Source organism: Centruroides vittatus, unplaced genomic scaffold (assembly GCF_030686945.1).
Source record: "Centruroides vittatus isolate TY-2023 unplaced genomic scaffold, ASM3068694v2 contig_964, whole genome shotgun sequence".
In the NCBI taxonomy this organism is placed as follows: Eukaryota; Metazoa; Arthropoda; class Arachnida; order Scorpiones; family Buthidae; genus Centruroides; species Centruroides vittatus.
This window is the reverse complement of record NW_027122640.1, coordinates 545,909-561,050: the sequence shown is the minus strand read 5'-3', so window position 1 is coordinate 561,050 and position 15,142 is coordinate 545,909. Positions and strand designations below refer to the sequence as shown.

General features: G+C 29.2%; 2 protein-coding genes across 2 annotated transcripts; one reads left to right on the top strand and one right to left on the bottom strand.

Annotated features, from left to right (window-relative positions):
• Positions 1 to 1,615: 1,615 nt before the first annotated feature.
• Positions 1,616 to 7,399, top strand: LOC136985395 (uncharacterized). Its single transcript, XM_067282664.1, has 5 exons — positions 1,616 to 1,743; positions 1,832 to 2,052; positions 2,127 to 2,326; positions 4,522 to 4,631; positions 7,294 to 7,399. The coding sequence occupies exons 1-5, from the start codon at positions 1,630 to 1,632 to the stop codon at positions 7,366 to 7,368; spliced, it is 720 nt and encodes a 239-aa protein (XP_067138765.1). The 5' UTR covers positions 1,616 to 1,629; the 3' UTR covers positions 7,369 to 7,399.
• A 1,593-nt stretch (positions 7,400 to 8,992) lies between these two features.
• Positions 8,993 to 13,013, bottom strand: Elp1 (elongator complex protein 1). The gene has a single exon (XM_067282687.1). The coding sequence runs from the start codon at positions 12,889 to 12,891 to the stop codon at positions 9,097 to 9,099; it is 3,795 nt and encodes a 1,264-aa protein (XP_067138788.1). The 5' UTR covers positions 12,892 to 13,013; the 3' UTR covers positions 8,993 to 9,096.
• Between the last annotated feature and the right edge of the window lie 2,129 nt (positions 13,014 to 15,142).

The following is a 15,142-nucleotide window of genomic DNA, read 5'->3' as shown; positions in this document are numbered from 1 at the left end:
AGTAAGAACCTCTTATACGGTCTAGCTTAGGGTCAAAAATCAGTCTATGTTTAGAGGCAATACATTTTATGAGTAATGATTGAATATATAATATGGGTTTATGTTATATGAGGGTTGTCAGCATTAAGGTTCCACATAAATTTGTGCACTACCCTCTCAGACAAAGCCTTATGGCTGAGCAATTAAGATGTCAAGCTGCTGCTCTGGAGAACCTAGGTACAAATGAGGATAGGTTGAAAAATCTAGGAATTTTACATAGGCATCCTGTTCAGATATGTCAAGCCCTATCCCTCACCACCTAGTCATACCATTGTAGACTTGGTTAAACCTACTGTCTGCTTGATTAAAAAAAAAGCCCTCTTAGTGCTTACAAGTTGGAGAGTTCTAAAAAATGTAGTCTCAGATGCAATCAATCTTTGTATTATTTATCACAGTGATTAGTATTCAGTAGTTCTGTTCTCTGTGTTTGAAATGTCAGAAGATGGAGAAGCACACTGTCTTAAGATTTAGCAACACTAGGAGTGCATTAACTGAACAATTCATCATCTGCAAAAACATGAATCTGAGTAAATCAATCCCACATAAAGCAAGACCTAATGTACTGATCTTACTTTGAAATTTTGAAATGAAGTAATTTCATCCATTCATTTTTTTACTCTTTCCTTCCTGAAGGCACTAAGAGACCTTTTTCAAATTTATCATAGACTCAGCCAGGCTCACAAAATGGGGTAATGGGTGGTGAAGGATGGAGAAAGACCAAACTTCATAAAATTTGTAGGGTTTTCAACCCATTAAGATTTGATCCTGGGACCACCAGAGCAATAAACTGACATTTTAACCACCCTGCCATCTGGCTGACTGAATCTTAAGATGTACAGTACCAGTTCCAACAGGGTTGAAGATCTATGGCATAATCTTTGAAGTCATTTTTTACATATAGCATACTAATTTATGCATAATTTTACAAATTTATAAATAATGGTTTTAATAAATAAATATTCATTTATTAAAACCATTATTTATAAATTTTTGATGAATGCAATTCCAATACTTTAACATTATTATTCAAATTAGCTATTAACTAAATATAACTATGCATAAAAATTCTCCTGTACCTTTCACATCTTCGTAAACTCTGCTAAGATTAATCTGTATGGATGAACATGCAAAAGGTAAAAATTTATGCTATTTTAATTAATGCAGTTGTTTGTTAAAGAAGCTTCACAAATCCAATTCAAACTGCTTCTTTCAGAATGAAATGTTTATCACTCTGAAAGAAGCTGCTTAAATTGGATTTGTAATTATTATATACAGTTTAATGATATTTATTTTTTAAGTTATAAGATCTCTTAAAATTAATAAATATATAATAATTTTAAAGATTCCTGTTGCTTACGTGAAAATGGATAGAGTAGTGTGCGGACAGGTAGTTGTTGAATCATGCCATAATAAGTGTTATTTAAAAGACTGCCCATATTTACCAAGTGAAGTCATTCAATGTGTTTATAAATATCCTGTAAGTGTAGTTTGCTTTATTAAAGTATTGTCAGCATCCTATCATTAACAATAATGAATTTATTTTCAGTTGAAAATAATAATACCTAAATATGCAGCAACTGGTTGTTGCAAATGGATTTATTCTTTAAATTTTGGTGTGGTTTTGTTTCTGGAGATTCATTCAAAATTGATGTGATTGTGAAAGAAAAATGTTCTGTTTTATGGACAACACAATCTTTTACTAAAGTTGGTAAACTATGCAATTATTAATAAAAGTTTAATTATATGGTATAGGACATAGTTATTAAATATTTTATATGTTTACTTTTAACAGGTATATAACTGCAAAAAGAATAAAGAATGTAAACAAGATATTAGATATACAGTAAATTCAGAAAGTCTCCTGTGCATCTTACCAGAGCCTGTTGTTTGCTTTAAAGATGCAAAATATAAACAATATCAAGAAGTAAATCTTGACTACGATGGAAATCTTGTACTGTTGGACTGGTTTACATCAGGTCGAAAAGCTCACGGTGAACATTGGGATTTCGAAAAGTTAAGTTCTATTAAAATTCATAATTTTATTCTGTTGTTAACTATTTTGTCTAATGAAATGTTTAACATTGTAGATATCAAAGTACTACAATAATTAAAGTAGCTGGGAAAATCATTTTGAAAGAAAATATTTGTCTTCAAGATACACCATTTCTTTTGAAAAGAGATGCCAACAAAAACTATGCATTATTTGGAATATGCATCATAATTGGATCAAAATTTTCTAAGTTAATAATGCACCTGTTACAAAAATTACAATTAAGAGAACCATATGGTAAAGTTTAAATGAATAATTATAATAATAAGTATTTTTAATATAATTATACTATCTTTTCACCATTTGATAGCTCTTATTCTTGAGATTTAATATATTTTTGAGTAATTGGACATTATTTTGGATATAAATTTAGATACGTTCTCTGAGCCAAAACTGGATAGTTTGAAGGTGGTGTTTGAAAATACATTGTTAATCATCAATTTTCTGGCACTCTTGGTTCCAGAGCCTTGTCAAACCAATCAAGATCATAATAGCAACCCAATAACACATCTTGGACCACTTATTTTATCTTATATTTTGATAAATGGAATTCAAAATATCATTATTTATCATTACCTTTTTTTAACATAGAAAACATTGTCTAGGTTTTTTACTCAAAGATGAATAAAAGCACACTCATCAAAAATGAGGAATAAAGCAAAAGTAATGAAAGGTAGAAACAAGTAAGAAAAGTCCATATTAGAATCTTTTCTGGATGAAGATAGTAAAGAATTGTTTTTATGATAAACTTGAAAAATATGTTTATCTCTAGAATTAGTTAAAAACAAATCCAGAAATAAGAGGGAATCGACATAATTTGCTACAATGGAAAATTTAATATACGTAAAAATATTTGAAAGTTGTCTATACTATGTTCTCTTCCTGTAATTACATCATCTCTACATATCTGTATGGTGCCAACGAGCTGGATAAAGAATTGAAATTAGATTATGGAAAACTCTTTTCTGACTCTTTCACTGAAACTGAACTCCAGGAACTTATGGATATGTTGCTTCTTTAATTAGATTCTTGTCACTAATGTCAGTCTTGATATAGAGATCTGAGTATTTGAGATTCATCACACAGTTCATAAAAATAATCAACTTTTTATTTGTCTTAACACTATCACAGAAACTACAACAACACACTATATTAACCTTCTTCAAACTGTCTTGCCATGTTTTGAGCACATGGTTATGTTTTTAAAAGCTGCCAACTCCTAAAGTATAGTGCACTCTTGTGGCAATGTAGCATACTGCTAGTGTATATATATATATATATGAACTGAACAAGTAACAAAAATATTTTAAACATACAGTATATATTATTTTCTCATGAGAGTGTAACATTGTTGTATGTCTGAAAGACTATTTGAAAGGGATGCAAGTTATGCGATGTGATAATATATGCCAATTTTAAATTGCAATTATGAACTCACACATTTGGAGCAATAATTACTCATAGGCATGAAGTGTATGGTGGAATGGATTTTGAGCTGGTTTTAGTTTTGTTCTAGCAATGTTCTGTGTAATATATGAAGTTAAGGGTTATATGCATGAAAATGCGGTATATGTTTGTTTGTCTAGTTTCTTTATCACACTACGGTTCACCGTTAATGCACATACCTGCTTGTTCTTGTATGTATTGATTATCACTTAATGTTATACCACTGTTGCACTGTATATCCACTGTATAGCCACTTCCATTTGCATCCGTGTAACCATTTACTTGTATAGTCAAATTTATTTACTTACAATGTAACATATTGTTTTAAATAAAATCCTGGTGTGGCTGGTGACCTCCCCTTCCCCGTCTCACTTCTCTTTCACATTTTCATTCCCTTTGATCTCTGCCACAAATAACTTTTCCTTCTGTCTAACACCTTCTCAATCCTTTTCATCCCCTTTAAAGGAAATACCATTGAGTAATGCCTTCTAAACTTTCCATATGTCTATGTCTAATTTCTTTATGTATAACTCTGCTAATCTGAATATTTCACAAATCTGAACAACCCGACCAATTGGATTAGTAAGTGCACTGTATTCACGTATTTGTTCCAAAATCTAGAAAATGAATAATTGCATAATTCCAAAATAATACTTATATAATAGATGGATAGATGCTGGACAATAGAAAAAGATTGGAATCACATGATTACTGTTTTTCATGATTTAACAATATTTAGAGATCCAGTTCTTTTCTTTGGAACATACCATATAACATACTATTTACATTAAAAAAGTTAATTTTTCTTTAAAATTTAATTAATGACAACAATGATTTTTGGATAGATGTTAACTATGAAATTCCTTGAAATGTTTTAATTATAAAATTAACTTTATTTAAGAATTACAAAATAAAAAGATTTTATCTTTTTGATACAATTGTTAATTATCTTGAAATTTATTTAACATCGTCTTATTTTTATTTAGGGAAAACTTCACATTCCAATTTTGTCTGTGGAATTAGTCGCTGTTCTCCTGTTATAAACATATCATTTACAGGTTGCATATTACGTTTTGCATCAACTTCGACATACAATGTGAGTATTTCTTAGACTGTTCAGTAGTGTATCATACTATGAAAAGAAATATTCAAAAATTTTCAAAATATATATTTTTCACCCCATTAAAAATTGAAATATTTCTCTCTCTCATCCATTCATTGTGGGTTGAATCCTTCTGATACAACTGATCTCCAATGCTCTCTATTATTTGCTTCTGTAATAAGTTCTCTTTAATGTATAAAAAACACTCCAAGACTATAAGTTAATCCAACTAATCCTGGAAAACCAGATGTTCTCTTTTCCTTTCATTCCATGCCCACCAGTAGCTAGGTGGTTAAAACTATTGGCTCTTTAAAGTAAGAGATTGGCATTCTCTATGACCAATTTCTATTGGATAATAAACTCATGTACTACAGGAACAACATGTTTTGTTAGCACAAGGATGTAGCTAGACTAACTATAGTAGGGATGACTCTAGCAAATAGGGAAATGGCTGTACCAGGGGTCTGAATTATGGATTATTCCAAAGAAAGTGTGTCTGGGACCCTCTCCCAGAAAATTTTTAAAATATAATATATGTACAAAATAGTAACATAAATATTCAACATTAAATGTTAAAAATTATATATTTATCTAAAATATATAAATAATCAAATATAATTTTATCATTTGGCCTTCCTGGGCCTCTACTAGTTCATAACACATTAAAATAGTCAACAAAAAAAAAATGTATAAAATGCTGTATTTTATATGCTATCATAATAGAAAATTTATACCAGTTATGTAAGAGAGAGTTGTAAAGCAAGGGTCTTAAAGTAGAGAATATAGGGGCCTTTTTATGCTCTCTTTTGAGCAGAAAAGGGCCTAAAACCACAAAAAAAAAAAGTAGAGAATATAGTATATTTGTATTTCTTTGACACATGTCATAATTTATGAAAAGCTAAGAATTCATAATTTAAATGTAATGCCGACAGACAGTGGTGTATGTTATCTTTCCCTATTATCATAATTTAAAGAAGTGTTTGTTTAAATAAAATTACAAAAAACTTCATAATTTGGTTTTACAAATCCTTATTATTCAAACTCCAGTAATGTTCAATTCTGTCCTAAAAAACGTAAAATCTAAAAAAAACTATCTTTGAGATTCAAGATTAACCGATAGTTTCAGATTCCAAAATATCTGAACTTTTACTATTTAAAGTACTTAAAATGTACATCAAGTCAAAAAATTAAGTTGGCAGGAGGTGTTTACTGATTATATGATGAATTAAAAATATGCTAAGACTATGATGTTAAGTTTTTACTTTGCACTTTATGCTACAGATACATAACTTTAACATTAATTAAATATAGAAAAATAATTGTAACATGATTGAAATAAGTAAACAGTTTGTAACACAAAAACAATTTAATTAACACAATTTAATTTTGCAAATGCCATCAAAACAATCTTCATGTATTGAAAGTTAGTAATGGATGTGGTCACCTTTGGCTGTAATAACTACCTTTAATCTCTCTGGAACACTTTAAACTAGTTTTTGCAGTGTTACAAGATATTTTTTTCTCATTGCAACTCTAGTGCCATTTGAAAAACATTTTTGTTTTTCTGTGATTCTGGAGGAATGTTTCTATCTAAAACATCCCATGTTTAATCAAACACCTTCAAAGACCCATTTTCTTGATGCATATTGAATTAAATTGGCATCTAATATATCTCTATAAGCAACTGCATTTATTGTAGAGATAATAAATTCTAAATTGCTAACATTGCTGTAAGAGAAGCAGCCCCAAACCATTACAGAGCCTCCACCATGTTTCACTGTGGGCTTCAAATGTTTTCAAGCATGATCTGTTTGGTCTCCACATACAGGTTTTTCTTTTTTGTCCAAATAGTTCAAATTTAAATTCATCAGACCAGATTTTCAAAATTCAGTAGTTTGTTGACATATTTTTTTACAAATTGTAATTTCTTTTCTTTTTCATTTGAGTAGGAGTTAAGCATTGCTTTTTTCTTACTATTCTGCCACAAAGGTTTTTCACAAAGGTAGTAGTGTTTGATCTTAGTAAAAAAAACCTGCCTTTAAGCAGTTGAAATTCTTTAATAGATTAATAGTGTTGTTTTTGGCTAGTTTTACTAGCTATCATCAGACTTAAATCCAAATTTAAATTAAAACCAATGGAATATGTTCAGCAAACAGAACTTATACACCGATTTAACTTAACGTTTGAAAGCAGTGCATTTTTACATTTAAAGTAAGTTAATGTAAGATTAATACTACAAGTTAAAAAATTAAGAAGTAAATTCAGTAGTATATAATTACATATTTCCAAGCATTCTCCAGATTCCACGTCCCTGTAGTTAATGTATTCTCCTTTGAATTTTTGTTTGAAAATTTTGAGCCTTTCATAGACTAATGATTTTGTATGGAAATTAATCAGTTTAATAGTATTGGCCTCATCCATATACTAATGTAAAGAATCTGTTTATAAAATTATAAGAGTTTGAAAAATTTTATATATTAATGAAAAAAATTATCTATTTTGTCTAAAACTATAAATTAATGATAATCTTAAAAGTTTTTTTTAAATGTAAATATTTACAGCTAAATATACAGTATTTATAATAGAAAGATATTTCTTTTTTTTAAATTAGATTTATTTTAATTATTTTAAATAATGAGATTTTTTAATGTTACAGGCTTATCCAGAAATATTAAAAATCCTTTCTCCTGTGTTTGATATCATTGGAGGAAATCCATTTGAAGATAAATAACATATTTTAATTATTAATCAACATAATTAAAGAAGTTCATATTGTTGTTTGCCACTAATTCATTACCAAGATTTTAAATGCATTTTTCAGATCAAATTAATATATACATTTCTACATGAATAGAATTATAAAATTTCTTAAAAAGTCTATAATAAAATCATTTTAGTGATTATCATGTTAGATTGCAAGATAATTACATAAATTACAGTATTTTAAAAATTAAATTAGTTCATTTGGAAACTTAAACAAATATAACGAACAGTACTTTTTATTTTATAAAACTTTCTACTTAAACTCAGCTGTTCCATAATCCAACATTATTGGACATCATCATCAGAATCTTCCTCACTAGAATGTTTTTGTATGGCTGAAGCAGATGATGGTTTCCAAGTGTAACATTTTATCGTTGTTGCTTTTAAGTAGCTCCTTTGCTTGCTAATAACAGTGCTTCACAAGAATCAGTACAAACTCGATTTTGTAGTTTAGTTTTTATTAAATTTAATTGCAAAAAAATATGTTCAACTGCTGCACTTGAATGAGGAAGCAATAAAAACATCTATTTACTGCCAAAGTAAAGTAAAAAAATATAGAATAAAAATAAATGTTTTGAAAGGTACTAAATTGAAAGGAAAGGTATTAGGATTTCATGAATGGTACTAGGAAAATTGTGTTGGATATCTTGGTACTGGAACAAGTAAAAAGGTACTAGATTAGTACAAAAGTACTAGGTGGAACAACACTGGTGCTGATTTTGTAGCCCTGATTCTGTTACCCGGCGTTGCTGCTAGAGGCGCCTCAATCTAGTTTTGCCGTTCCTTCCACTAACCCTATATGTGAAAAACCTGATAAGAACCAGTGTATACTGGTTCTTAATAGGTCTTTTGCATGAATAAGAAGTTTTGCACAGAGGTCAGTGGATGTAAAGTGAACCGTGAAATTTAAATACAATAGGCCAATGTTGTGATCATCAATAGGTGAAAATGGACATTGGTAAAATTTGTTCAACCTTGATTTCAGCAAAATGTATGCAATATTAAATGTATTAGTATCACCATTTTTATCTGTTAGTGAAGGCCAGTTTCCACTAGTGCATAATCACATTGAGAAGAATGCTGTTGCTTTAATTCATCTCTGTTTTTTTCATCACAGTAAAAATTTGTAAATGAATATTTGATCAATCACATCACTTTGGATTGATAATATTCATATATTAATGCATAACATGATAAACAGCAAGTGCTTTCTGAATGTTGGAATCCATTGTTGACAATCATCATGACGCACTAGATTTCTGGAAAAAATTTACAAAATCAAAACATTGTCAATGGGAATCACTGGACAGATTTTTCACTGAGATTATCTGCAACAGTTTTAACTGCTGCAGATAAGTTTAAGATCATATGTTCCTAAAGCCCCTAGTTTAAGATGAAAACCAGTCTTGTCCTTAAAATTTCTTTTGATGTAAAACTATTTTAGGTGGGTCTATTATACATAAGTTTATTATATTTGATAAGTACATATTCTTTTTCTATATATGTGTGTTTATTTTTATTTGAGTTTATTTCCTTTATGTAATATACCCAGTTTTTCTCATGAAAATGATGAGATATCTCAATTAGTAAAATTAATAAAAAAATTGAAATAAATATTTATTAAAACAATTAATAAAATTAAGATTCAATTCTATTTTACAACAAAGTTTACATTGATAATATTGACATGTGTTAGTTATTTTAACATTTGTAACTTCCAATCAACTGTTTTCATTTTCGGAGGATATTTTAATTCTGGATCAAGAACAACATCACTCTTCGAATGGACTCTACTGTGTAATGCTGCTAATGTATTTGCTGTTGATAATGGTCCTAAAGTCAACAAGTCCTCATTTGAATTTTCTGGAGGCCAAATATTTGTAAGGTTTTTTTCAATTAACTCTATTAAGCTATGTACTTCTTCCTGAAGTTTTTGACTTTCATCATCATACTCAAAAAATATTAATGTCTTTATTAGTTTTCTCACATCGGTTTTTATAATTTCCACATTACTTATCAGCTCTCTCAGGCTTGCAATTAAAGCAAGATCTTCATAAGGGCTTCCTTCTTTCAAATTATATAAATTTTTCATACTCTTTTTACTTTTAGATATTACTGTTGAAATAGACCTGGCTTTCTGTTTTGAACCTTTTACAGAATGAGAACTACCACTGACAGAACTAATATCTGAATAATTATCTTCCTGATCCTCTGCATCATAAGTTGCCCTTTCTAATTTTATAGCTCTTACCACTTTTAACCTATTCACTTTCTTTTGAAAATCATACTGTATACTTTTTATTGTTTCAAAATTACAGGTAAAAGTATCTATCAAAGCAGGTTTTAAATGTGTTTCTAGTAAATTTAGATAATTATGTTTATATATCAATCTAATAGCATCTTCCCACTCTTGACCTTCAATAAGAACTAAAATACTTTCTTCATATTTATTTGCAAACTGTTCCAAAAGTGTTGCTGCTTCAGCATATCTTCTATTATTCTTTAGAAAAATAACACTATTTGTTGCTAATTCAGCTAATTTATCCTTTCCAAAATCAAGCTGTAGTGCAATTGAAAGCATTAAACACCAATTTCCACACAGCTGAAATGCATTTAATGCATCATCAAATTTTTCACATCGCTTATAAACAAGACCTGCTTCTTCATAATGCCTTTTTGACATTAAATAATCTCCATATAAGGCCCATATTTTCTTATTTTCTTCTGAATGAGGTGGATATATATGTAATGCTTCTTTATACAGTCTCTCAGAACATATTAAAGATACACACTCATTAAAATGATCTTTACATTTGCTTATATGATATAATGCTTTTTCATAATCTTTAAGATGCATATCTATTTTAAACTTTTGATAATTAGAATCTAAAGAATTTAAGTAATTTAAAAATGGTAAATATTCTTTAGGATCCTTATTTGATTTCTCAGCAACCATTAATATGATATCAAAATCATATGTTCCTAAAGCCACATCATATAAACTGTTAACATCTATAATTGTGAAAATAAATTTGAGGGCTTCATCAACTGCTCTAGAATCATCAAGAGATTTTATTTTTTTTAATACAATATCTAATTCTGGATTAATTTTTCTTGCATGAGCAGCTAATATAGGTAATAAATATTTTTCTTCATCTAATCTTTTCATTGAATTCAATAAAGCATTGTAGACTGCATTCAATTTTAAAGCTCTGTCATTTTCATCTTTAGTTTCTAATTTAGAATTTGGATCAGAACTTGAATTTCTAATATCAGCAATAAATATGTTTATTTTTGATGCAGAATTTATTTGTTGGACAAACAGCTCAGTATTCTCTAAAAATGCTGTTGGGTTATGATCATAAATGAAATTCATGTTTATTCTATGTTTCCACATTAAATCAAAAGCAGTTTTAAATTCTAATTTGTCCAATAACTTTCTCAAAATGTAATATATTAGAGTACGAGGATGGATAACTTCTAAATTTCCTCTTGGCAATTGTAATACCACTTTAGTATCACAAGCAACTCTAGTTATCAATTTTGACCCCTTTTCTACCATTCTAGGATTTTTTGAATTGCAAATGTTCTTCACAATATCCAAAAAGTTTCCTTCCATTGATGTACATTGCAAAGAATGTTGATAAGTTGTATATATAAGAAAATCTTTGTTAACTTGAAATGAAATGCAATTAGATGAAACTTCTTTATCATTACAATAAAGTTGAAATCTTTCACTTAACCCAAATATAATATTATTATTAAAAATTGACATTTTAGGACAGTAATATGGAAATTTTATATGTTTATCTTCAAAAATCCAGAGATCCAAATTATTGGACTTACAATCATATTTGTATATACTTCCACTGTGTGTCTGAATAGCTAATATGTCACCAATATCATTAGTGCATATATTAATAACATCATCTTCAATCTTATGATAGTGTTCAATTACTAAATCTTTATCATCTTTTAGTTTTATATGACATAAGTAGTTATTTTTCTGTGATTTAGAAATTACAAATAATCTGTCTTCCATTGTCCATGTCCAGTGAAGTAATGCATTGTCATCTGGATCAACTATTTTATATAAAGTGCAAACACTTGGGATCTGGACTTGTGAATTTGGTATTTGGATTTCTAATTTGCATCTATCATCAAAACATGATGCATTAGAATCAAATTTTACAACAGCTATATTTTTATTATTAAGACAAATAATGAAATTGTTACTGTATGGTGATGGTGCAAAAATAACATTTTCTATATTGTAAGGCATAGTAATAGAAAATGCATACATTGGTGGTGGTACAACCAAATGCCTAAAAGGTGTCAAAAGTAATTTTTTACCATCAATGACAGCAACAGAAGCAGAATCCAATTCTGATTGCCCAAAGCTACTGTTTATTGACCAACTCCATAAATATTGAATGTAATCACCATTACCAAATACAACATGTAATTTATAAGGATTCTGTTGATCCCATTGTACAATATTAATTTTATCATTAATTCTGAAATTATACTTTGAATACCAATGATAATTGCCTGTAGTCCACAATGAAAGTTCAAAGTAAGTTTTGTCAGAACTGTTCGAATAACCAATTTCATAACCCCAAATTGCAAGAATTGAAGAATCCATATTCCAAGAAATTCCATTAACATAAAATGTTTTTGGTTCATATGGTAATTCAAATTCTCCATGTTGTAACCCATTCTTTTCAAAAAATACAACAGCATGCTTTTGAGGAAAGTGCTGTGATGAAGCTATCAAATTTCCTGATGGTTTCCAATCCAGAGTACTTTCTAAACCTACAATTTTCTCACTGGTAAATTGTAAAATTCCTTCTCTATTCCAAATTCGAAGCTTTCGATTATTTGATGAATCAGTTGCAGATATCACAAAATATTCGCCATCACTTCTCCAGCAAATGCAAGGACACTTACGAAGAAATTCTGTCGACATAACTTCTTTGCAGTCTTTATTAGATGGTTTTTTAATATCAAACTGAGTTTCTTTGGATCCCCATCCAACAGATATCGGTTCACTTTCACCAAATACATCTGAATGTATATTTTCTTCTATAATTGGATCAAAGTCTTTTGACATCAAGATAAAAAGATCTGTTCCTGTCACAAAAACAATCAGTTCTTGATCTGGACTCCATACCATATCTTGTATCCCATCAGCTATTGAGCCAACAGATTCTATTTGACTGAAAGATATATCATACATAAATATATCACCATTGGCACAAGCTAAGCAGATAGATTGCTTCTCAATAATATACGTGCACTTTACAATCTCAGGTAATCCATCTAATTCTGTACAAAAATCAATTTCTGAATTGCGCAAATGTAATTTATAAATAGAACTATCAGCTATAAAGTATACAAATTCTTCACAATCGTCGAGGCAAATAAATTTTGCTTTTTCTAAACATGGATCGTTAATACGACGAACGTTCATTAACTTTAGATTGCGCATTTTTTATACTGATAATATAAATTATATCACTAACATTACTTAATACATAAACATTAAATTTTTAAATTCTAAGTTATCCACAAATTCAAAAATTGTTATATTTTTTTGTCGAAACAATTTACCTTCTACACGTGTTCTCGCAGATGAGACGAAATGCAGGTTGCCAGATCTTAATTTTTTTCTTATAATTATATTTTTCGATAAAATCTTTATGCTGTTAATTAAAATTTAAATACATTTCAGTTAAATTTATTTTTATTCGTAATAAAAAATTATTGATACATTATAAAAATAAATAATTATATTAAATACATCATAGATATCAGAGGTATATTCAAAATTTTTCCAATGAGTTCTGCGTATTAAAATTTCGAGAAAGCCCACCAGTGGCCAAGCGGTTCCGTTCCCTGAACACATGGGGTGCATATACTTTTCGTTTTGTATGGATCGATCTGTAAAATCGGATCAGTCGTTGTCACGTGATACAAATAGCTTCTGTCACGGCAGAAAGTATACAAGTAGAATCGAAGATGGCGGCAAACATTTGTTAGTTAATAATAGTCTCTGCTTGTTAGTTAACATATACTGAATTTTAAAAATATTATACGTATAATATCTTTGAAATTCTGTATATGTTAACTAACAAGGATTAATTAATTAAATTAAAATAATCCATTTTATCCTTAGATATTAAAACTGTAGTTGGTACTAAACGACCAACGCTGTTATGAATTATCGTTTATTTGGCAAAATTGTTTGTGCTCATTCATGCGAATTTTTAAATCGTATTACTCTGTGAATAAAATTGTTTTCCAAAAAATAAAATTTAAATAAAAATTTCACAAAATTAAAAAATAAAACTTGCAAAAAAGATGAAAGTGCACGCTAGTGTTACCAGCCGTCCGGTTTTCACCCGGACAATCCGGGAATTGACTCACTGTCCGGGTGAACTATTAATTTTGTCCGGGAATTTCGTAGAAATTGTGAAATTACGATGAAACAAAGTTCTTGCAAATATTTTTATAAATTTACAGCATTTGAACAACGAAAGACCTCACACTCACTGAAACTCATCTGCCATTCCGCCATGTTACTCTGTTTATGCTGACGTGTGACGCGCAACCTGCCTCTCAACCTTTTTTTTTTTTCTTTTTTTGTCTTGCTTGTATGTTACTCCTACGCAAGTTCCTAGTCCCTAATTGTAACTGATTTAGAACCAGCATGCACATTATTCTTCGCATTGTAAAATGACATTGCGCATGCGTCAGGAACTTCTGTTCGAACAAACCTGACCTGCCGTCCGGGTCCAAGGTCCTAGAATATCAGGTTAGCTCATACAGCCGCTTTAGCCACTTCCTGCCAGATTCCGGATATACGTCATCCCTAGTCGATCCGTGGTCGAGCGACTGTTTCACCACAGTAAGCGAGGGAAGAAAATTTTGGAATTTCACTATTTTTGTTACTTTGTGCAGCGTTTTTAGACTCATAATCTTCGAAGGTAAATATATCTATCGTTATTACTATTATTAAACATAATTATGTCGATAAAAATTGTACGGAAGTAACAAGTGTGTTCCTAGAACCGTTTGATAATCTGTTGTTGTCTTTACTCTTCGTTCTATAGAAATTACAGAATATGATTACGGATAAAATATATTTATTACTAAAATACTTAAAAATACTGAGAATAGTTTTCTGCATGTATAAAAATAGTATCTGCACGATGAAACGACGACTACAAATAATAAGCTGGCCCCGTAACAGGATGGTGACACTTTTAAGATAACTCGAGGTGTAAAAAAGAAATATTGTTTATTATTAATTAATATAACTTTTTAAAATATGCATATTTACGTAAAATGCATAGAAATGCAAAATATAAAAATGTTTTATATATTTAGTATAAATTTATTGTAGTGTTATTTATTCGTATAATAATTTTTATGTAAGAAATGTTAATACTACTTTTTACCACTTCAGAATATTATATCTTGATTAGACTTACTTGGAAAAATGAAAAAATACCTAAATTTTATTATTATTTTTTTTTAGATGCCAAGAGGAACATGTGCTGTTGCAACTTGTAATAAAAGCTATTGTAAAACAAAGTTATTAAACAGGAAAGTTAGTTATTTTACATTTCCTAAAGATCCAATAATAAGGAGAAAATGGATCCATAATTGTAAAAGAAAAGATAAATTTAATCCTGATTCTTGTCATGTTTGCTCTGATCATTTCACAGAAAATGATT

What these genes read in the sequence shown, in the direction of transcription:
- LOC136985395 (XM_067282664.1), top strand. Translation starts at nt 1,630, where the DNA reads ATGGATTTATTCTTTAAATTTTGGTGTGGTTTTGTTTCTGGAGATTCA. An exon ending in GAACATTGGGATTTCGAAAA is followed by an intron (nt 2,053 to 2,126) that starts GTTAAGTTCTAT and finishes TTAACATTGTAG; the next exon opens with ATATCAAAGTACTACAATAA. An exon ending in CATCAACTTCGACATACAAT is followed by an intron (nt 4,632 to 7,293) that starts GTGAGTATTTCT and finishes TTAATGTTACAG; the next exon opens with GCTTATCCAGAAATATTAAA.
- Elp1 (XM_067282687.1), bottom strand. Translation starts at nt 12,891, where the DNA reads ATGCGCAATCTAAAGTTAATGAACGTTCGTCGTATTAACGATCCATGT.